General features: G+C 40.9%; 1 protein-coding gene across 1 annotated transcript in view; it reads right to left on the bottom strand.

Annotated features, from left to right (window-relative positions):
• Window positions 1–25,066, bottom strand: part of LOC133358962 (neogenin-like) — a 244,621-nt gene that overhangs the window by 115,147 nt on the left and 104,408 nt on the right. The window contains 6 exon segments of the mRNA XM_061577335.1: window positions 7,625–7,766; window positions 9,377–9,426; window positions 10,117–10,255; window positions 16,940–17,094; window positions 21,370–21,524; window positions 24,657–24,810. Coding sequence (XP_061433319.1) covers window positions 7,625–7,766; window positions 9,377–9,426; window positions 10,117–10,255; window positions 16,940–17,094; window positions 21,370–21,524; window positions 24,657–24,810 — 795 coding nt within the window.

The raw sequence follows: 25,066 nt of genomic DNA on the forward strand, positions 1-25,066 counted from the left end.
AAACAAGGACAAAGCATTATACAATGACATTAGATTACTTGGTCTGAAGAGAGACACTTTAGTAATGGGAGAGTTTAACTTTCCCCGAATAGAATGGGAAAATCTATTTGGGAGATCAGCAGATTCAATTGAGATGATAGATATGGTCAATGTCAACCCTCAAGAGGGAAGGCTTGCCTTGACCGAATTCTCTCAAACAACTCTGACATGGTGATGAAGACGCATGTGAGAGAACTACTCAGAAATACGAGGATTTCAGTAAAGTTTTACCTTAATCCTGGTTTTACCAAATAGTATCATCCCGGCTCTGAGTCGGTACTTAGTTAAAGTGTTGGTCTGTGACAGGCACAGATCCCAGACACTCACGAATATTTGTTAATATTTTCACTTTTTAGAGGTAATTCCTCCATGTAATGAGGGGAGAAGCACTTACAATGAAAATCACCTTGGGGCAGAGTGGGCATTACCTCACGCTCCACACGTGACTTCTTGCCCATCGCCCTCAGTCAAAAGACTATCAAAGGTAAAAATAGAGGACCTTCCCTGTCATACCTGAACGAACAACACCTGGGCAGTCGACAACACATCACTTAGGCGGGTCGGTGCGGAGCCAGTATTGTGTGGAAAGACCAGACAATGTCACACTTCAGGAACATTCTTAGAAGAAGGCAAAAACAAACTTCAATGGACAGGTTTTTAGTAAAACTCAAACCTGGTGAGCCTCAACCAGGTCCAAGTCAAGAAAAAGAGACAGAAAAGAGAAAAAGAAAAAAAACCCCCAGAATTTAAGCTTCCTGAAGTTTTAATGGAAGGGGAGTCTCCTTCCAAAAAAATACCATCTCCCCCTCCTCCTCCTCCCCTTCCTCACCACCATCCTCGTAGGCTATCAACTCCTCTCAGCAAGGTAAAGTGATGTTACATTTTATTTTTATTTCAATTCATTTTAATATATTTATGCATTTATTTTATGTATGCATCTTAGTAATAAGTAGTGTCTAAATTATTTTATACAATCCCATTAATGTATAACATGCCATATAAAATATAATTTCTTATACAGTACTCAGGAACGGATTATTTCCTTTCACTTTATTTCTTATGGGGAAAATTCGTTTGATACACGTCATTTTCGGTATAAGTCCTACCTTCTGGAACGAATTAACGACGTATACTGAGGTACCACTGTATTATCAACCTGGTTCCAAGTCGATACTTGGTGAACCGATACCAAAGCCATCCGATACTGGAGGTGGGCAAGTATAAGACCGCCCGCTGTTACAAATACTTCTCTGCGAGGACAGCCCTGGTAGTGTAGGTTTAACAGCATTTGATAATAGATGTTACTTTTACACCCTTGACACATTATTTCACCCAAGCAGCTACATGCAGCTATATGCTGCTTGGAAGCTGGTTGTCCTCTCTTTTGAAAGCCATACAACACAAAGAGCTGTTCGGACGACGTCAACTGCGAAGCCCGGACCAGGTAAAGCAAATGCAGTCTCGCCTCCTTTGCCAGTTGACGAGGATGGGGGCAAAAGGATGAAAAGACCATTTCTTGTACTGTACGGAAAGGGGATGGCACACCTTCGGGAAAAACTTAGGAGAGGTCTATACTGAGCACCCTCTGTTTGGTTACCACCATCAAGGATGAGTGAGCACTCAGGGCGTGAATCTCACGTAACCTATGCGCCATTATAATAGCTACCAGGAACAGTCTTCCAGTTCAGGAACATTTCCAACACAATGCAAGTGGATCAAAGGGTGGATTGCACAGCCCATTCAGTGCGCAAGTCCAGACTCCATGGGGCAACCATTTTTTGAATGCAGCTGGTGTCCCAGGCACAGGGCTCTGAGCAGGCCGAGATATCACTTGGGAAGCTTCAGAGCTCCAGCTGGCGGACTGCCACGCTCACCCTTGTGTGTTCAACGGGAGAGTATTGTTCACATGCGGGGGCGCAGTGCTCACACTCGAGTTATCGACAAGCAACTGAACATCGCAATGCGTGCGATCTCATGCATGTTGCAGTCGACACCGACCCAGTGGCTCCTAGTGCTCACCCACATCGCTTCGCGGCAAAACCGCCGTGAAACAGCGGCCGTCCGGGAGTACCAAAAAATGACTCTCAACCCACATCCTTCCGATACATCGGGACATAAATAACGCCACCCCTTCTGGATCGCAGCAGCCTCACTCCACGCCACAAACACATATAAAGGCGAGCGATGGATGCAAGTTTGGACTGTGGCCGACATAAAAAATAAACATCGGGGCCATCTGACACACTGAAATGGTGATGTGAACCCACGTGCGCAACAGAACCTGCTCCCATGACCCCTCTAATAGAAGAAGGCCCACGAGGTCACTCGTCACGTTGGGGCGGCCCCGTGGCCCAGGTCACGTCACGGCTGGTGCGCTTGTGCCAGCAGGCTCACCGCCCAGTCGCAATGCGACCCGGAGCTAGTGTCGTCCGGTAACACAGAGTCCTCGCCAGAGAAGCTATCGCCTGCGCTTGTGTACGAGAACCTGGAGTATTCATGGTCTCCCACGTGGAGTATAATGTGGAGACCTGGGGCAAACACCACGAGAAAGCAGTGAAATCACTGCCCGTGGTGGCCTCCTGCTCGCAGGGTTGGAACCGCAGCTACGACACCTGATTTGAGCGGCTATACTTCACCCCATTTGGTGCCAACACTTGCCGCCACTGCTGCTATTTACCGCCTAGGTGCGGCACTGCCATGATATTTTTCACTCAGCGACTGAGCATCAAACAAAGTATGCTTAACACACTTCTCATCTAACTACGCAGTAACTCAAATGGGCCCTGCGCTGCTGCGAGCACCCAGTACAGAATTGAGGGGAATGGACAGCAAGTCACGTGTAAGGAGTGCGGTAACACCCACTCCGCCCCGAAGGGCATGGCATGGTCAGTCCGTCAACCCTCCTACCCATTATATGGAGGAATTAGCTCTAAAATTGTTTAAAATGTTAAAAGACTGACAAATCTTAGAGTGTTTGGGCTCTATGCTGTCGCAGAGGAACGAGCTAATTAAGTACCGACCTGGAGCCAGAATGATAATACTGAGGTGATAATTTGATTATACAGTAATATAGTTTCATGTGAACTATACATCAAACATACACCAGGAAAAAAAAAATCAACTTCCTCAAGGCAAATGTTAAAGCAATGATATGAAGCTTTACAGCAGGGGACTAGGATAGAATGATTGATAGGCAAGCAATTAAAAATATATGATCAAATACAAAAAAACACTTATAGCAGTCCAAAACATATTTATCCACAAATTAAGCAAATAAAAATCCAGCTCAAGTAAGAGCCTACGACAGGGACAAATATCAAGAAAACACTACAAAGATCTGCATGTACAGCTTAAAAGACATTAGGAATGTCAAGAAAGTGGTAGAAAGAACATCACCTTTGCAATAATACCCAATTCGAATGATAAATTTTACAAAATGACAGTCAAAAAATAACTTTTAAGTAGGAAGTAAAAAAAGATGTAACAACTGAAAAGGGTGAAATTATAGACGACAGACAGGAACTGGTCAATGTAGTAAATGAACACGTCATAGAAGTGTTCACCAAAGCAGACAAATGCAATACCTCAGGCTAAAGTACAAGCCTCAATCTAAAAAGATTTCCATATAAAGGAGAGAGAAGTGTTCGCGGGGCTAGAAGCACTCAATAATAATATATAATTTGGCCTGGAAGGTGCATATCCAGGGGTACACGTTGAAATTAGGGACATCATCCATAAAGCATGTCACTTCACACCATGGAGGTGCCAACCGATTGGAAAATTGCAAATATAATACCCATCCACAAAAAAGGAGATAATACTGACCCAGATAACTACCGACAATTTAGTCTCAATTGGTTTACATGCAAGCTCGGGCAATAAATAATTAGATCTAAATTTGCGAACTACTTATAGAGTAACAGATTTAGGAAAAAGCCAACATAGAAACAGAAAAGGCAGATCAAGCAAATGCTTAACTAATTTATTTGATTTGTGAGATGGCACGGTGATGGTGGAAACAAACTGAGCATACAGCGTAATATACTTAGTCCCACATGAAAGATTAATACTAAAAATCGAAGCCGCTGACATTTTAGGGAATCCAAGCAAGTGGCTCAAGAGCTGTCTGACGTCATAAAAAAAAGTCGTCATAAATGGAGAAACCACAAATTGGGGAGAGGTAATTAGTGGAGTACCTCAGGGATCAGTACTGGAACCATTGCTGTTCCTATTATTAATAGCTTAGATTCTGATACAGTGAGAAAACTGGTGAAATATGCATATTATAGAGATCTAGGGGGATGTGGAAAACAGCAGTAAAGAAAATGCACAAACATTTAGACCAAATCCAAAACTGGGAAGGCACCAGGGCAAATTTAATTTAATACACATAATGGAAAACAATAAAAGTAGGTAGAAAAAAAACATAAAATACAAATATCGCATAGTAGGTATGGAACTTGTGGAAACAACATATGAAAGGGATCTAGGAGTTAAAAGTTGACTAAGCACTGGCCTCAATCCAGACAAACCAGCGAATGAAAAATACATTACAATGCTTGGGTGTTGAGTGAAAAGTGTTGAATATAAATCCAGGGATGTCATGCTAAAAGGCATAGAATGCACTCATTCAACCCCACTTGGAGTGCTCACCATTATACAAAAATGACATTACTGTTCTGGAGGGAGTCCATTAGAGAGCAACTCGAGAAGTTCCTGGACTCAATGACAGATCATACACAGATCAAATACTAAATCTCTTTAGTCTAGAAGAGAGAAAAATTAATGTGGACTTTATTCAGGTCTACAACATATCACCCACGCTTAACACGGAGAATAGCACCAGATGCCTCAGGTGGAAGTTCAGGACCGAGGCCAGGAGGCAATTTTTTGTATAAAAAGTGATGGGAGTAGAATAGGCTGCTCAAACAGGTGGTGTAAGCTGATTCTCACATGGGACCCTTTGAGAAATCACTTGATGAGATACTAGAATCTATCTCCTTAACGTAACTGAACAAGCGAAGTGGCCCAAATGGCCCCTTCTCGTTTGTAATCTGTATTATGTTCTTATGTGTCCATCGTGCGATTTTAATATCATGACTCTACAACACTTTCAACTACTATTAGAGCCATGACATAGCCAACACGGTGGCATGTAGCATAGTATCGACAAGGCTCGATTATCGAACCTCACTACTCTATGGGACGTCTGGCAAAAACATTACCAAGCTGCAGCATGTACAACATTCTCTGTCAAGTGTTGTGATGGGTACTGCAAGATCCGACCATGTCCGCCGTCCAGTGCACGCAGAGCTGCATTGGCTTCCAGTTGCCAAACGATACATTAACAGGTCTATTAACACGTAGGCTTTTGCGACCAATATCATCCATAATACAGGTGTTATGGGTTAGATCGCGTAAATATATAAACGTGTCGTTAAACCCGCCAACAGATTGTAAATGTTGTGGCTTTGCTCTCCAACATACAGGTGTGCTGTACAAGTACACTACACTATACACTACACTATACACTACACTATACACTACACACTAGTGCTGTACAAGTACACTACACTATACACTACACTATACACTAGTGCTGTACAAGTACACTACACTATACACTACACACTAGTGCTGTACAAGTACACTACACTATACACTACACTATACACTACACTATATACTACACTATACACTACACTATACACTACACACTAGTGCTGTACAAGTAACAAATTGGCATGTTTAGTTTACGTCACAAACCTTACTAATTGGCTGTGTCGGGCGGTGGCGGGTTTAACGACACATTTATATATTTAAGCGATTTAACCCAAAAAACCTGCAAAAGACACACTCATTACATACGAAGTGCTTGCCACAAATGAACCACCAATACCTCGCTGATCAGCCAAGCAGCATAAACTCTGGTCATCCTCGCAGCGGCTTTTGGCTCGCCATCGAACAAAGATGGTCACTGCATCGCACGCTCTCAGATGCGCTTGTGCAGCCATCTGGAATGCTCTTCTTTTCAATATTCGGAAGCCACTGGTGCTATGCACTTTTAAATCTACATTGAAAAGAAATTTCCTTAGAACTGCGTTTTGTGTTTAGTTTATTTTCCTTCCCCTGCACCTCTGATTGGCACTGGTTGGCGACGTACCGTGCGAAGGAAATTCAACATACATAGATTCCAATGGCGTCACATATTATGAAGCCATCGGTAGGAACACGAACACGGGGTTTGATGTCATCGCCTTGGACGAAAAGGATTTAAATAAACAATTTATAAAATGCATAAATTTAAGATCGACATTCATAATAATGTGCAGAGGGATATAAAACATAATACACAAGTAAAATTTACCGCAGGTAGGACAGGCAATCCCCTCAGCAGTGTAAGGGTCGATGTGGTTAAAACTCTCCCAAAATGAATGTCGCAGGTAACAACGTCAAAAGGACGTCACATTTGATGATGCCAAATGCGAGGGGAGGTTAGCATGTGTGTCACATGTAATGCAATGGCATCACGGAGAGCATGGGACATTATAGCACTGACCAAAAAGACTGAAAAATGTCCATTTAAAACACCATAGGTTTTAGGTAAAACATTGATGATTGGCCTGCTTTTCTCTATTTTATGTTCCTAATTACAACAACTTCATGGTAGAATGTATTTACACTGGATCCTCTTTAAGACAGTCATCGCATGACCACATGTTTCAGAGAAGACAGATAGATCGACAAATACAGACAAATGGACACAGCTAAAGCATTAGCTCTTTTAACCTGAATTGCAAAGCATTAAAAGAACAATGAGAAGCATTACACAGATTCACTTTGATCAGATTTGCTTGGATAGACCGAGAAATTTTGTAATTTGTATTGATAGATTTGTTTTCATTCTGCAAAGAAGTTTTCCTTTTCCTAGGTCTGTGCTATGGGGTGGAATTTGAAGCTTGTTGCAGCCTCATGAATTCTACTCTTAGGATGTTGTGTGAATGCAGATACTGCGGTGCAGGTGTCAGAGGCTCATCATGACATGTTTTAGTACATATATATGCAAGCACAATATCGACTCTCCCACCAATGAACATTTGCATTTGTACAATAATAATTATACATTGTCTGGCCAACATGTCAAACACACATGAATGAGGTGTTTTATATTTGATCCTTATGGCCGTACCCCAGGGTACCAATTAATACAAAATGGCCGAGGCAATTAAATATTTTATTTCTGGGACACAATTTTTTCCAGGGGTGTATTTAACTCCGCGACTGGGGTACCAATCAATCCGAAATCAGTGCTGCTACTCCGCGATGTCGAAACGCCAAACATCAGCATAACAAAATCCGTCATCGAAAAATTTAACTTTGAATAGTGCATCGTGTGCAGCTCGTCGAGATGAGTCGATTGCCGCATCGCCGACCATCAACAGACTAAAAATGACTGCGTCACAGACATTATGCAAGAGCCGGGGTTCATTTGGTAAAACGGGAATTCGTTTTGTCGTGCCCCGTGTGCATATATGGACATGAATGAACAAAAACCCATTGATGTCGTGTCTACAAACATACATACCCACGGCAAGATAGGACAAATGTGCTGTTTCTTCGATCTCTGCTTCAGCACGCCTTCCCGCCTTGCGGTAGTGGATCTTGTACCCAGTGATGTCCCCATTGTGTGTCTCCAGTGAAGGTGGTTTCCATCGCACAAGGACACTCTGCAAATGTCAAGGTTCGAGTTTATGCAATTACTCTCACATAATTACAATACGTAGAACGCTTTGGCCTATTGCTATAACTACTACCATTGCCTGAGTGAATGATGGGGGTGGGTGCGTTTACTCGGCCAGTACTGCATGTTCTCTTGCCCATCGCGGGGGTTGCATTCTTGAAAATAGCCACAATTGGCAAATCTGTGATCCGCAAACTCTCCTTATGTTTTATGTTAAGAAAATAATTTGTAAAGTGACCAACTATATATCCTTCACGAAGAAAAGTACGAGGTGAATATTTTTTTATGCTCCAGTGATTTTAAGAGCTGTAATAAACAGGTGTAATGACACCAGGAAGGTCCAAAAATAAGAGCTATAATGTCAGACACGGAATTAAAATGCTTCCATTACTTTACAGATAGCACTGGCAGACCTTCCATGTTCAAGGAACTCTGGGACTAGCCTTGAACGTCGCCTTGATGGTTCTCTTAGACCTGCCATTGCCTAGTAATGGTTGGAGATATATGCTTGGCTTACACCACATTGTGATTTTTGCACACAGCGTTTTAATTAGTTTTTTTTTGGAATATTTGCTGGTTTATTCCAGGATGTTTCTTTTGCGCGTCGTCGCTTTGGGATGTTCTGTGTTCATATTTTGTTTGTTGCGGTTACACCCGACTTAAGAGCCGCATGGCTCACAGGGCTAAACCTAATAAATAAAACTTGAAACTTTCTCTTTTTTCCTTGAAGACTTATCCTGTGAATTGTGTTGTCCTGATCGGTCTGCTGCGATAGATTCATACAAGATTTATATGCAATTCAATGTTGATTTTATATTTGATATATGCCGTTGGTTTTCAATTGAGAGAGTGAGTTTCGAAGGCTGAATAAACAAACACAAGACATGTCACTGGGCTGCGACTGTGGCTAACCACCTGCACTCATGGACCCTCGCAGGCATTCATTTGAGGCATTTGGTGGTTGTCTAGCTAAGATCAACTCTCACAGTAAGGGATGGAGTTCGCATGGATGAGAATTGAAAACGGTGGAGAGTTGCTCTAAACAAAGATATTTTATTTACCAGGCAAAGCTGACTGAGATAGTAGCTCATTTGCAGAGGTGATCTGGCCACACACGAACCCATAGAATTGGCGTATTATGTTGGAATGTATCATAGCCAAATAATCTAAAGGCAAGTTTATAAATGTGGAGAGAAAAACCGGACGACCTGGAGAAAAGTCAATGGGACTATGTGGAAAACATGATAATTCCAAGCATATCGGCATCAGGGTCAGCATCGAACCCATGACTTCCTGCATACCATGCAAGGGAAATAATATATTGCCACCATGCCACCCCATCTCATTTTCAAATATCTACATTGTATGAAGCTATGAAAACTAAATGAAAATGTGCACACTCCTTACATGTGAATGGCACTGGGTTTAAAACGCAAAATATATATGAGGGGTTTGTGATGCCCTGAATCAACTTTTTCATCCCAAAGAAAATGTGCGCAAAGCAATGAAGCTTATGGATTAATATAATAGTTGTAGGGTGGATAAGTAATAACACCTGGGTAATATCAGATTTGGAAAGCCATAAAAGTCACTTACCTGTGAGTTCACCACTTCCAGTATTAGTTCCTGTGGAGATCCACTAGGTACTGCACAAGATAGAGGAAGCATTAGAAAACAGTCTATTAACACTTTGGACAGCATATTGTATAAATGATGTACATTTAAATATATTAAAATCAACAATTTACAAAGCTTGATCCTGAATATAACCAACAAAACTGCACATAACAATGGAAACATGATGAATACAAACCAGACTTGGAAAACGAAAATATAACTCCAGGAGAGTGAACCCTCTGTATCTATGCTCTTCTTATCCACAAATCCTAAAATTTGTGGTGCCCATGTGGTCTGTGAGAACTCCTATATTCCGTGGGAGTATAAGAGTGTTTGTACATACATACACAACACTATATCACACTGAAGAATTGTGCATATATGTATGCATGTTGGTTCCACCTACATATCTACATACAGATGGGGCCTATGCACAGCTACAAACTCCTCTTTGTGATATTCTGCAATGTTTTCATAGAGCATCACAGATGGGACAATCTGAGAACAGCACCTCGATATGAGTGTGTAATAAAACACCAAAAAAAGTTATTGAAACAAATGTTTTACATTAATATAAAAGTTTATATAAAAAAAAAAACCTTCCCGTTATAGACAATATATCTTACAAAAAAATAAAACACTTTAAAGTTTTTAATTATATTCTAATTATGTACCAATATATATATAGTTTTACATAGGTCAAGGTGCAAGCCACAAACCATCAGAGTATGTACGAACGATAGTGTCCTCAGAGGACACCCCAGGCCCGTGCTTGTTGTAGGCCACCACACGGAAGCTGTAACGGGTGAATTTCCTGAGGCCTTCCTTTGTGAAGGATGGACCATCGGTGTCCTGATCCTGTGACATGCCACACATTAAACACATCCAATCGATTTCATACTCAAAGGGAAGAGAAATTCACTGCTCAGAGTTATTTACCTCGGTGTAAGCCTCTATAAGCTACTCTTGTCAGCAATTTACAGCACGAGAAAATATCACAATTCTATTCTTAGGTGTTTTCGGTAAAGTCACGTAGGTAAAACATCAAAATTAATAAAAATAATAAAATAAAATAAAGATCACGACGTTTCGGAGGCAACACAAGTCTCCGTCATCAGGTGGGACAGTCACAGCCAGATTAGCTGCATCAAGTGAGGCAACGATTCAAGATGCAATCCCTTAAAAGCGAGTTGAGGGGGGAGGAGAGGGGGGGGGGGCTCATCAGAATGTGGCAGCCAATGAATGGAAAGTATCGGGAGAGAGGGGCCAAAAAAGGGTGGGCAGTTTTACCATCACTCTTCCAAAAAGTACCAGAAATCAGATGTAATAATACAATTTACCAGCATTCGAAACATACAGACACAAATGTTGAAACTCACTGATGCGCTTGACCAGTGCGATTCGTACTACCCCCCACGTCGATCGGTTATCCGCAGCATTAAAGTGTCATCAGCCAAGGCTCCCAAATTTTGTCCTAGCCTGCTGAAACCAGTTGTGTCTGGGCCAGCGTGGGAACCATTGCCAGTCACTGCCAGATCTTGTGCCATGTCATTGGGTAGCAACGCAGAAGTTGAGAGCAACATGAGCGGTTCTGTTGACAGGGATCTGTCTGACATTGCCAAACAGAGCCAGGTGCCTTGCAGCAACCAGGCTGGAAATTTCACCCAGACCGATGCGCTCTGCAACCCCATTGTTGCTGACAAAGTCAAACCAGTTGATGCCAAGGATGCAACACTGGAAAGCCCGTATCTTATCTGAGTCAGCCTTCAGCATAATGCAGATCTCTCAGCCCCATACAACAAAACTGAAACAACACGGAAGTTATATTGGCAGTTTTGCAGATAGGCTCAGCTCTATCTCCAATCATGACCGAGTTGCAATTATTAAAGATGGATTGGCAATGCCGATGCATAAATCGGTATCGGTGGAATACTTGGAGGAGTCTATGTTACTGCCCAGATATGTGAACCTATTGGTAGATTCCAGTGCCTGACCCAGCATATATAGATGTGGGAAGGAGCAGAGCCACAAAAATCTAATTATTAAGTTTAGTTTTTGTCCAGGAGGTTTAAGGAATGTTATCTGCCTGGTCAAAACTAGTCAATGTTATGGGCCATGTTGCTGAGTCTTCTGTAAAAATAACATCAGCAGAATAATCTAGATCAGTAAACAAATGTTCTCTTGACAGTTTTGCCAAAGGCATTCAAGCACATAGGCATGATCCAGTCAATTGCGATGCAGAAGAGGGCGGGGGCAAGGAAGCCGCTTTGGCGGACGCCCGATAGTGTCGTGAAATGTCCAGATAAGTCCTACCCATCTGGATACGTCAAATTGACCCAGATAACCGATTATAGATGACATTAACCAGAAAAAGTAGAGTTTCCATGGCTCTCAAAGCCTTCAATAATGCGAGCTGAAAGTAGCCTTTATGTCAATGTGTACATCCTGTTGGGGTTTGTAGAACTCACGGTAGAAGATGAAAAGCTAGCATTCATTCATGGTAAATCGCTCTTTTGCGAATCAAGACTGCTTGCAGCCAATAGCGCCGCATGAGTAGAGGGTGCAAATGTACAAGAAGAACATTTGCAAATACCTTTTCAGGCATTGAGCACAACTGAATAGGCCAATAGTTGCCACAGGACATCGGCCTATTGCCCTTGTAGAGGGTCATAATCATACCTTCCCTCTATTCGGCTAGAACTCGACCAGTTTTCAGTTTTTCAGTTTCATTTATTTGGTGTAGCCCTATGAGCCATTCGGCTCTTGAATCGGGTGCAACCGCAACAAACAAAAAACAAAAACATTAACAAGAAAACATCTTAAAGTGACTGCGCAAACAGAAAAATCCAGGAAAAAACTGCAAAGTCTTCCAGAAAAAAGCATTGTACACCAACGCTCAGCAAAAATCCCAGTGGGATGCAAGTCAAACAACAACAACAACAACCACAAGACAACTTAGATTAAAGCCATCATTCTAACTCCGTACTACAACAAACAAACATGGCCAAACCAAACTTCCAGTCCTTTGAGAAGAGGTCATGATGGGCTAAACTGATTGATGTTCTGCACATCTGAGCAACTCGGGGGAGATGTACTAAGGACAGGCCACATGCCCATTGCTGAGTTTTTTCATGGCCTGTTGGATCTCCTGCATGGTTGGTGTCTTCAGATACTCTTGAATTTGATGGAGCCATGGTATAGAGGCAGTGTCGAGGTACGGACATGTGGATGCACATGTTCAGACCTCTAGTATATATCTTTATTTGTTTGGTTATGTATTTTTAGTGATTAATGATCACTATATAAAATATGAATAATATTTTACATAACAAAACACTTCCTGTTTCATCTATGGGTTAATGTAGGGTAACATAAAACATAAGGAGAGAGAGGGTTGTATTTCGAACTGTGAACCAAACAATTTTTTTACCCATATGCCTCTGAATTTGCGGATCACAGATTTGCCAATTGTGGCTATTTTCAAGAATGCAACCCCCGCGATGGGCAAGAGAACATGCAGTACTGGCCGAGTAAACGCACCCACCCCCATCATTCACTCAGGCAATGCGAGTGACATTGAGAGCTCTGGGCTAACCAGATTCCCCCCCCCCCACCCCGTGAGTCGATTATCACGATTCTTAGTCATAATTTAATTAAAAAAAAAAAAGTGTTTTACATGTTATTACAGTAAAGCATTTATTTAGCCAGCTGAGAACTCACAGGGCAGAGGTTATAGTCTCAGGCTCCACCTAAAAGAAACTCCACCACAGAAGTTTAGACTGAGGGCATCACTGAGATCACGGAGGTCCTGGAACTCTTCTCTGAGAATGACCCGGATTGGGAGTGCAGCAGCTTCTCCAAACTCATCTCCCACCACTGCCTTGCAGAGGTCGCAACCGGGTACCCGATACCCGTACCCTACCCGATACCCGGCTACCCGTACCCGGCCGGGTACGGGTACGGGTACCTGTTTGCGACCCTGGTGCGGCCGGGTACGGGTACGGGTAGGCCGTAAGTCACTGGTGAGTAACTGTTTGTCACTCATTTCCCAACGTCTTGTCTCTTCTCACAATTCAAGTTCCTAGAATCAACCCACCCGCGCCTGCAACATGGCTTCATCCCAGAGGTCGTAATCAGGTACCCGATACCCGTACCCTACCCGTACCCTACCCGTACCCGGCCGGGTATGGGTAGGGTACGGGTACGGCCGGGTACGGGTACCCGTTTGCGACCCTGGTGCGGCCGGGTACGGGTAAGGAATCAAAACCCGTTTGCGACCTCTGCTGCCTTGTAGGAGGAATACTATACTTTTTGCTTCTTTCAGTAAAGTCACGTAGGTATAAAAATAAATAAATTAAATCACGACGTTTCGATTGCAACACAAGCAATCATCATCAGGTGGGAAAACCACAGCAAGACGTTTTTTTTGCTGAACTTGGAGAGAGAGTTGCCGTGGTAAGAGGTTATATAGGTAAGAAAGGGGGAGGAGCAAGGAGGGAGAGGGAGGGGTGGGGGTGTGGGGTAGGGGGAGCTGGGGGCAGAGATAGGTGGGGGTTGGGGGCGAGGCAACGGCGTATTGTCTGCACAGTGCGCAATCTACCAGTGCTAAAACTGTACTTTATTATTCTTTATTCATGAAAGTATCTTCTTGGTTCTTTCGGTAAAGTCACGTAGAAGGGAAGTAATAAAATAATAAAAATAAAACATAATAAAATAATTCTCACGACGTTTCGGCCACAACGCAAGCAGCTGTCCTCAGATGAATCCCTGCAGTCACGAAAGCTTTAAATCGAAATCATGAAATAATGTTTAACACCTGTATTATTATTAGCTATATTACCAATACCCCAACGAAGCCCTCATATATTTCTCATAAAAAATAAATAACACAATCGGGAATGCATCCCCATGTATACAATGGTATAATGTGCCCTTTTAGCACCGACTCAATGAGTGCTCACTTCTCCAGAAAGGCATCTTGAGCGCTAAGAGAGGTCTGACCATACTTTTGCTGACTTTATAAACGATTTTGACTATACGTACATGTTGTCACTATGGTATATATTTTAAAAAGTTATGGGATACCAGAGTACCTGAGAAGATCGTAGGCATCAAACACTTGTATATGGGAGCTAGACAGGGGCGGTTTCTTCATTAGGGCGATTGGGCGACGCATCACCAATGTAATTGAACCACAGAGTCACGCTAGCCGTCACTGTGCCTCTGGATATAGTCCAATCAGCGTCATGCTACGTTCTGTGGAGTACCGCCTCTTTTTGGGCGATTTCCCTCCAGCTGAGAATCGCCCCGAGCGGCCCCATAGACTTACATTCAAAGATGTTTTTTTTCGAACGGAGGCGCTGCAATGCATTCTCTATGGCTTCCGGGAGGGCTCGCCCTAACGTGCTTACGTCATCATACGTGCTTACGTCATCATACGTAAGCACGTTTCATCCAACAATATAATTTGTGGCCACCTAGTGGAATCTTTAATAAAATAAACTTGAGTGGTTTGTTTTAATAGTGAGTACAGAAACAAATAAGATGTATTGTAAGAGTCACTTTATTTTTCATTAGTATTAAAGAAGTGAAGTTGCCTTTACATGCTTAAGCTGTTAATTTATCCATTGCATGGGTGGACCTTATCCTTATCAATCATCCAGACATTTGCCCCCCCTGAGAGATTTTGCAGGAGCCGCCACTGGAGCTAGATGTGCAGCGAGGCAAGATAGCCAGTGAAGAAAAAGGTTTGGGTTAATCTCAGGAGTGAGACAAGGTTGTGTGATTTCACCATTGCTCTGATAATTGACATAGTGATGAAAAGAGAGCCAACAAACTTGGTGTTGCGTCTGGCATGAGTCAATGATGACAATCTAATATAAACTGCACTTTGTGGATTATAATGCTCGGACAGACTGTGCGTAGGCTAAAATGCAGGAATCGACTAAAATGGTGAAAGAGTATAATTTTTAAGTTTTACCTCATTTAAATGCGAATAAAACACAAATCCTGAAAGTAGGAACTTGGCGATTTTATGACTAAGATCATTTGAAAGCATAGATAAACTGAAGAGAATATTTTATATTTGCGCAGTTTTCTGTCCAGTAACACGCACGCTGATAACGACTTTAAAGCCAGGGAAGGAAAAGAAAATGGAACATTTGGAAGATGAAATTTAATTGGAAAAATAAGATACTAATTAGAATGGACAAGATCAGACTATATCAACTAATAGCAGAAACAATTTTGCTGTATGGATGGAAACACGGCACCGTGGCAAACATGAAGCATCTTGAAGCAGCACACCAGACATGGCTGCAAAAGAGCATTGGGATAGTCTGGAAGGACGAGGTCACCAACCAAGAGGTAACGATCCACATTCGTCTATCAAAGATGGATGATATCAGGATGAGACTATTACGATGGTAAGGCCATCTATATCGTATGGATGAGAATTGCATTACAAGGCAGGCAATGAAGTAGAATACAGAGAAAGAAAAATGTAACAGAGAAGCAATTGGAGACACACAATTCATGACAATTTAAAGGTCATCGAAATATTATGGGACGACGTGACTCAGCTGCATGACAACCACAAGTATTGGCGTAGCGGTGTTGCCTAGTGCGCTCTAATATTGGGCATATAAGCCTCCACCTCTTATTTTCCTCACAACGGTTTGACTTTTCAAGCGATGCTCTTTGTTCACTGATATGCCACCTTATCTATGTAGACCAGTGGGGCAAAGAGGGTGTTTTTTTGTACCCTATGGCAGAGGTGGCATTGTGAAATGTATTGACAAATGAAACTTGTTTGGAAAAGCAATTCTTCAGAGAAACTTAGGTTATCTTAAATGGTGGTATTATAGCTGTAGATCTTGTGTTCATATTTGTGTTTTATTATTTCTACTTTATGTTGAAGTAACATTCATAAGTAGCATTCCACTGAACAATAATTCATCAGTGTCAGTAGCAGATGAAACCATTTTATATCCAAAGCGAACAATACATTTGCACTGCTTGCTATTTTGAAAAGTTTTAATGATCTATTCTAATATATTAACTAGTTCAAATGAAACAATGACTAAAAACAACACGTAATATACCGGAGACATGTCAACTACCTCGAACAATTAAAAATATCTCACAAAGTTTGAATGTTAGTATAAAAAGAGCAGTCGATCACATTTCAATAAACTTCCAAAGAGTATGTTGTGCTCAATGAGAAAGATTCCTGGGAGAGGAGTAGAGAATTCCAAAATAGTTGTTTTTTTAAGTAAAGGGAATCTGTTTAATCATATATGTCCTCTCGTTCAAAATATAGGTTGACACGTGTCACTGAGGAAGCCCCCTTGTGGTATGTGGGAAACAAAAGGTTGGGGATAAAGTCTCGTAAACATTTGGTATAGGTGTCATGATGAGCAACGTTGCGTACATGTAACAGAGGTGTGAACGTATACCTAAGGGTTGGAAGTCATTACACATTCACAAGTGAATGGCTTATCTGTCACATGTGTAATGGAAAATTTAGGACATGACACTCACGTGTTCAGTGGTAGCCTCCCCATCGAGCTGCATGTAGTAGAGTTTGTAATGCATGATGGGGCTGAATACATTTGCAGGAGGGTCCCATTGGAGGCTCACTGAGGTGGTCGAGATGGCTACGACGTGTAGGTTTAGAACCGGTCCTGGAACTTGTACTGGACAAACACAAACAATTAAATAATCAGCAAGTTTTCAGTACAACTTCAGAAGTAATATAATGCGACATTTCTATTCAAGTTTACTTTATAACTTAATGGGTATATCTATATATATAAAAGGGAAATTTGTGAATGTGTGTCTGTTCGAAATGTTTAGCATACTTCCGAACATGCAACAAACTAGACATTTGGCATGTGGGTTAGCTTCCAGACTGTACACAATGTAAAAAGTATAAAAATAGACTTTTGTATTTTTTGGGAGGCGGGGTACAATAATGGATATATTTTGCACGGCAAGTGAGCGGTGACGTCACATCTGTGATGTCACCCGCATGCGGCAGCGTCACGCAGTGTGCCTGCTGACGTCACGCATCCCCCCACCCTCCGTGTAGGCCGTCTATTAATCCAAGACACAAATCCAAGTCTCGGGCGAAGCCGGGTAGTAAAGCTAGTAGGTCTATAAATTATCTTGTTTTGTGCACTTTCATTGCAAAAGAGACATCCAACAGCAACTATTGAATTTTGACTCAAAACTTTAGTGACTGCAGGAATTTATATTATTTGGTTCTTTCGGTAAAGTCATGTAGGAGTTGAGTTATATATTGTCTTTGCCTCTATTACCGTCTAAAAGCATTACATTGCAATATTCAAAAATGGTACTCCAAACGAAATTTAATTCAGTTCAACCCCACAGAGCTGTAACTCCTTTATCTGTACGGAGTTTTCAGTCACTTGGAGGGCACCATCACCCATTCTCAAACTGCCTTTTACTGTTCCATCAGCAGGTCTGCCAAACATTTGTTTTAAGGAATGGGCTTCAGAAAATTCAAATCGATCACAACTGTACTAATCTTATGAAAAGTTTTGTATCATGCCACCCACCTAAAATAAAACATCCTAAAAGTTCAATTTCATTTAGAGTGCTAATTATTCTCAGTTGTGTTTTCAAACTGACATGTGAATACCATACAACAATATTAAGACAATCATTTTACTTTATAAGGTTTAATTAGATTTCATTACATTGAATCATAAAATGTGGAAGTAAAAATAAATAATGATTAGCCAATGGAAGTGCTCAGGTGTTTTAATTAGGACCACAACCCGAGTTTGTAGCAATGCCTCAGAAATCAGTCCTGCTGAAGACGGAATGGCAGGTATGCTTTTTTTGTAATCACTTTGTGATTTTCCTTGTAACATAAGCAATCAAGGTGGAAGGGTGTTTCACTGTCAAAATATACAGATCATTACCGTTAAGTCAAAGAGTACCCTGGACCTGTTTCAACTTCTATGAGACTCATCAGCAGGCTCTTGCCTATTAACCAAACTATGGTCTCTCTGCTTATTGGTGGGTTTTTGTGAGTTTTTTAGACCCATTTCTGGGAAAAAAAGCCTGCGAGTTTTAGTTCTGGAAATGTGACTAAACTGTCAAGGAAAAGTTTCACTTTGGATGTTAAAATGCAGGTGATGGGGGTTCCAGGTGGGCGAGTATCAGGATGTTGTAGGTCGTGAGCATCAGGTGGAAGATGCTGATATTATTATAATTAAAAAAACGTCATATTTATAAAAAATGTACCATGTCTATTATTAGCGCTCTTACCGATACCCCCAATGACGCCCTCATATATTACTCATACGGAAGAAATAACGCTGTCAGGAAAGCATCCGATTCGATTTGCGCTCACTTCTCTTGGAACGCATCTTGAGCGCTACGCGAGGTCTGCCTGTAATGCAATTTATCAATTAAGAATCAGAATATTTATAATTTTGAAAGGAAGAATCTGATGAGCTTTGAAGCTCTTTCACAGATGTCCGGTAGTGGCGGGTCAGAAAGTAAAAAAAAAAATACAAAACCCAATAGGAGAGCAAAATATAAGAAAGCTTAGCAAGTCACGAAATAAATAAATAAAGTACAGTAAACCCTTGTTAATTCGACACATATGGGGCTCTGGCCTTGCCGAATTATCCAATATTCCAAATGACGTACAATGGTACTCCCCCGTGTCTCCTGTTCCAATACAACAACAACAACAATCTAAATTTGTTATCCAAAAATTATTTTCCGAAAAAAGTTAACACTTCCATTAGTAACCAGCACTACAGACGAAGGAGGATGAGGTAGGTTCCATGTGGTAGTTGACAGAGGTTGTGGAGGGAGGCTTAATGCACACTTACTATACTGTATGTTCACTTTATCTCTAAATTATAACGTAGACGCCAAATTACACTAACTTAAACTTTACAATCTAGATTTGAAGTTTTCGTGACTGCAGGGATCCATACTCTTTGGCTCTTTCGATAAAGTCACGTAGGTATATAATAAAATAAATCACGACGTTTCGGGCGCAACACAAGCATCCGTCATCAGGTGGGAAAACCACAGCAAGAATAATTTTTTGCTGAAGTGGTAGAGAAGAGTTGTATAACCTCTTACCACGGCAATTTAATTTAATTTATTTTATACCTACGTGACTTTACCGAAAGAACCAAAGAGTATTAAACTTTACATTTTACTTACTTCCCAGCTCTGCGCGAACGCTCACCATGCTCGCCGCCACTAAACTGAGTCATCGTTTTGGTCGTGGCACACGGCGTGACTCCACGGGTTTGCCAAAATTGGACCATTCGGTACGGCAATTTGGCTCGTGGCGAATTACTAATATACACTATTTGCCGAAAGCGCAGCCGTGCCGAATTATCCCCAATAACGAATGATCAAATACCGAAATAACGAGGTTTTACTGTATAGAAGTCCACAAATTGCATAAGTACATCGATCTCTGCTACTTTTTCAGCATTTCATGCAATCTTGGGCAAGGCAGTAACATGCTTAAGTATTGAACATCGCCGTTGGCTTTCGCGACACTTTCTAAGAACGTAACCCCGACAATGTTCAAGGGTCTCCTGTATAAAAATCATCATTTATGGCAGAAGTGTGACAACGAGGGATACTATCATTATTAAACGGTCTCTTCAGCTGGGCTTAGTATAATTTATTTAATGGTAGCATGGCTCATGCCACGTCATTTATATGGACTACTTATACAGAACCAATGAGATATCCTATTTTATCTGCACCATTGACTGCTCTCCATATAAAGTCCCTTCTACTCAAAAGAAAAAACGAGAGTAACACAGAGATTGAATATTCTCATGTTTCAATCAAACGCGTATATTTTTGGAAATGTTTTAATGTTTTTTTAGTTGTGAAATTATACTTGTTAGGTTTTGTCGAGAATTAAACCGCATCTGTATTGTAGTGTAATGCATACGACAGCAAAAGCTCTGTTATCCGGCTTCTATGGGGAATGGAGGGTGCTGATTAATTAAATACGCCGGTTATCTGAAAGTTATAAACTTAATTTTCCAAGTACGCAATACTTTTCAAGAAAGACACTAAGCCTAAATTTTAACTGTGATATTAAAATACAATATTTTATAGAGATACTCACCAGCCAGTTGTAGAGCATTCTAAGTTTATTATAGAGAACCAGTGGGACCATGTAGAGTATAATACAAGGCCGTAATTATAATATAGATTGGGGGGACATATCTCCCCCCCAATATTCAAATATGCTCAAAATGTCCCCCCCAATATTTTGCTATAAAAAAATAATTGCTATGCTATGTAAATACAAACTACAGTTTGCTAAACCTTGGCCACAATATCTGGACTTGTCTTCATATAAATCAATGCATAGATTTCTGTTTATGTGATTGTGGTTAGGGTTGTACTTTATTAATCCCTAATCTCTGCCATTACATACAATGAAACAAGAAAAGGTAAAAAAGAAAAAAACAGAAGAATTGAATAGAATATACTATTAGATATTATTGTAAAAAACAAAGTCCATCCCATGTGTTATTGCATTTTTTCATATTTCAGGCAGGAAATGAGTTTTCAAATTTAGATTTTTTTTCTGGGTTGGGACCCCCAGACACCCTGGAAGATTTGGTCCCCCCCCCAATGTTGACTCCATGGCTACGGCCTTGGTATAATATACAGCAGTACAGTACTGTATGTACGCACTGCCGCTCGTTTCACCACTCGGCGGCGTCCTGAAACTCGGGTAAACAACAGATCTATGATAAGTGCACGGCAAGATGCCAGATGGCTGTCAGGAATCTTTATGGATAGACGAAGGAATATTTGTATTGCCGTCTATGACAGACCCCTGTTAACAGAGCATTCCAAATGGCCAAGTGCCAGATAACAGAGTAACAATCCAATCCTGAGTGTTACAGACAACCGCCCTGGTGCGATGCCTATACCTTCAGGTTGTGTGGTGATACGAAGTGGGGCAGACCGTTCGCCTGGACCAGCCTGATTGACTGCCACTACCTGGAAGCTGTAGCCAGTTTCAGGTCTCAGCTCACCGACCACCAACTGTAGTTCACTGACTTGAAGAGTATCAACACGGCGTTCTCTGCAACGAGACAGAGGCAGTCAGATACCAATGTTCTTATGAGCATGCACAGCACGATATCAGTTGAACGCGGAGACTTTAGCGACCAATATCATCCATAAACAGGTTTTTTGGGGGTTAGATCGTGTAAGTATAAATGCTGTCGTAAAACCAAAACTCACTACCATCCGACACAGCCAATTAGTCAGGTTTGTTACGTAAACAGAACGTGGCCAATTTGTGACTAGTACAGCACAGCGGTGTGTTGGAGAGCAAAGCCACAATATTTACAATCTGCATATGACATTTCGCCAGTAATTACAACTAGCTTCATCAGGCGACAGCCAGATTTATGGAGAAATGCTCCTGTTTCGTTTCTTAAATAGAGGGGTAGATGTGATGACTTCACTTGTGAGCCCTTCTTGAGCGAAATGGAGATTAATGAATGCATTTAAATGGCAATGGATATCCATTGCCGGTTTGGGTTATTTATATGGTAATCAACGTACATTATGCATGCTCATTATGCACACCCATTGTTGTTGTACCTCCTGTCGATTGTGTGTACAAAAATAGCAGTACCTGTTATTGTCTATTCAAAGGTAATCCCCATTGAAGCATGGTGACCTGTATAGGCATGCATTTAAATCATGCATTATTTGATTCTCTTCCAAGCAGCACCAAGGCGGTAGCTATCCAAACGGTTACAGTTATTTTGATTAATTTAAATTTCGATAGATTCTCTAATTCGTCTCGGCCAGTAGTAACTAGCTTTGCACAGAACTTCAAAAGTATTAAATGCAATAATTTGTATAAACTGGACACCTTCCAAAATGACCTGCCTGTATGCACCAAGATCCACAACTGTTTTATAAATTAACCAAGCAAGTCATTCGCTCCATTCCTGAGGCAGGACATCAGGTTTCTGTGTCCCTAGCCCCATGCAGCTCTGCGAGTGTGATTTCACTCCTGTGGATTTAATTACTGTAATAACGTAACATTCATACTGGACTAAGTGGAGGTTATATATACTTATAATTGACATTGATTGTAACGCTTTTTTATACTAGAAGAATGTAAGGAATAGCACATTTATATACATCTTGGTGGATAGATGTATTCTTTGTGGTGAAGAACTTTTGATCCAAAACGAGTTTTTACTCTGTGCTTTTGGAAATTATATCTCCAGCAGCTGTTTCCCATTCTACTTGTAAAGTCCACATTTAGTGTTTTGCCTGTACATTGCAGCAACATCAATGGTAGTTTGCCACAGACTACAGCAACAGACACAGTCCTCATTTCATTACCATATAAGCTATATACTTTAATGAAAGGTTACTTTGTGATGAACTCCATCACAACTACGTATATGTTTGAAACCATAAAATACTTGCATACACAATATATCTCTGCAAAAGAACATTGTCAAATATTATGATTGTTTATCTTAAGATTTTACATCGAATAATCTGTTGAAAGGTTTAACACTTCCCCCATTGTTAAGTGTGGCCACCATATTACCTCTCAAAATAAGGAGCAATGGATTATAGCACAAACGTTAAATGCAGTTTTGGCGATTAACAAACAAATGTAAGCTTAGGCAGCACAGATCACGAGAATTGATGATGGCCAGGAAGTGAGAATAGTAGAGGCAACAACAAAGGAGGGAATGCAACCGAAGGTATATTTTGCTGGAGATGGATCGATGAATGAAACTCATTTGCAGATGCTATGTGCGTTAAATTTTGATTTAAAGTTTTCGTGACTGCAGGCATTCATATTCTTGGTTCTTTCGGTAAAGTCACGTAGAAGGGAAATAATAAAATAATATAAATATTTAAAAAAAATTCTCACGACGTTTCGACTGCAACACAAGCAATCGTCGTCAGGTGTGAAATCCAATTGCTTGTGTTGCAGTCGAAACGTCGTGAGAATTTTTATTGTTTTATATTTATATTATTTTATTATTTCCCTGCTATGTGCGTTGTTGCACTGAGGGAACATGAGAGATGATGATGGCTTGGGAAGGTCATCATCCACAACTGGACTATGGCTAATCATGAACATTGTTGTTAGTTTTTCTTACATTGACATGCTAATCTCTCACAATAAAATGGCCACCTCCACAGCGTCGTCGTAGTGGAGGCAGCCCAGCTCTCCGATCTTACATCTACATGCAAATTTCATCTCTAGCCCCGCCGACTTCGCTTATGACCCTTGGGTTACACACATCACAAACCTTTATAACATCCTGCCTCAGCAGCCCTCCCACTATATATATTTTTTCACCTGATGACGATTGCTTGTGTTGCGATCGAAACGTCGTCGTGATATTTATATTTTTTATCATAATTTTTCTATCTACGTGGCTTTACCGAAAGACCCAAAGAATAAGAATGAACATTATTGTCGCCTATATATTTCAGCTTGGCTAAATGAAATAATAGAGTTGTAATGTGCTTCTTTAACCATACATTATTTGATGATACTGTGTTGGCAGTGGTGCACCAACACAAATAACAAAAAAAAACATATCCATCAATAACACGGTGGCCTTAAAAATAAAAATATTTCGGTGATAGGTTCAGGCAATGGCCCTCCTTCATTGCACATAAATAGAGAGACCAGACAGAAGGTGGGTGTGAGTTACAGGGCACACTTCACACCCTGAAGCCTAATACAAATTCACATTTTAAAATGTTTCCGATTATTAAATCTTAAATTGCTATGTGAATAGTTAGCAATTAGTAGCAGTTGAGTAACAAAGCCTTCAATGATCAAGACATAAATTGCTTTGTAAACTCATTTTAAATTGTTTTTATGAAATATTGCTGGGGATATTGCAATATGGGTAATACTGTTGTAGTCAATGCATAATCCATTTAGGGATGTATTCCTAGACTTAATTATCATTTCAATAGGAATAAAGAAGCTCTCAATAAATGTAAGTGCAGAAGGGATTAAAGTGTTTTAAATTCCTGAACCTTGCAAGAAGGATAGAGATATTTATGGGAGGCATAAAAAAACAATTCCATACGAGAATCAGTGCTTTCGCTTTAATATTAAAGTGCCATTTTAATTCAGCTTTTGCCAATAATGCATGCACATATTTTAAGTGGTTTGTTTCCATGTAGCGTAATATCCTGTCCCCACCTGACACTGCCAACACGCATGTAGTACACGGAGTAATGAAGAACACTGCCACGTGATTCAGCTGGGGCTCGCCAACTCAGCCGGATGAACCTTGTAGACACCAGCACAGCTGTCATCCCACGTGGAGGTGACGAAGCCAATATACCAGGGACGGCTGGGCACAGAAGACAGTTCACATAAAACAGCACAATAAAAAAACATTGTTGATATAACTGTGCTATATTTTAATGACTTGTGAGATACAGCCATTAATCATGTTGATATGACCGAATTATTAATTTAATATGCCATTTAATTTTTAGAAGTCAAGCACAATTTAACAACTAATATGATTTAATTAACCATAAACAAACTTACACAAAGACAAAAGACAACATCTCTCATTAAGCCTTTCTAAATCGTTCGGGCAA

This window comes from Lethenteron reissneri, chromosome 64 (genome assembly GCF_015708825.2).
Source record: "Lethenteron reissneri isolate LAM-NWPU_2019-01 chromosome 64, ASM1570882v1, whole genome shotgun sequence".
NCBI lineage: Eukaryota > Metazoa > Chordata > Hyperoartia > Petromyzontiformes > Petromyzontidae > Lethenteron > Lethenteron reissneri.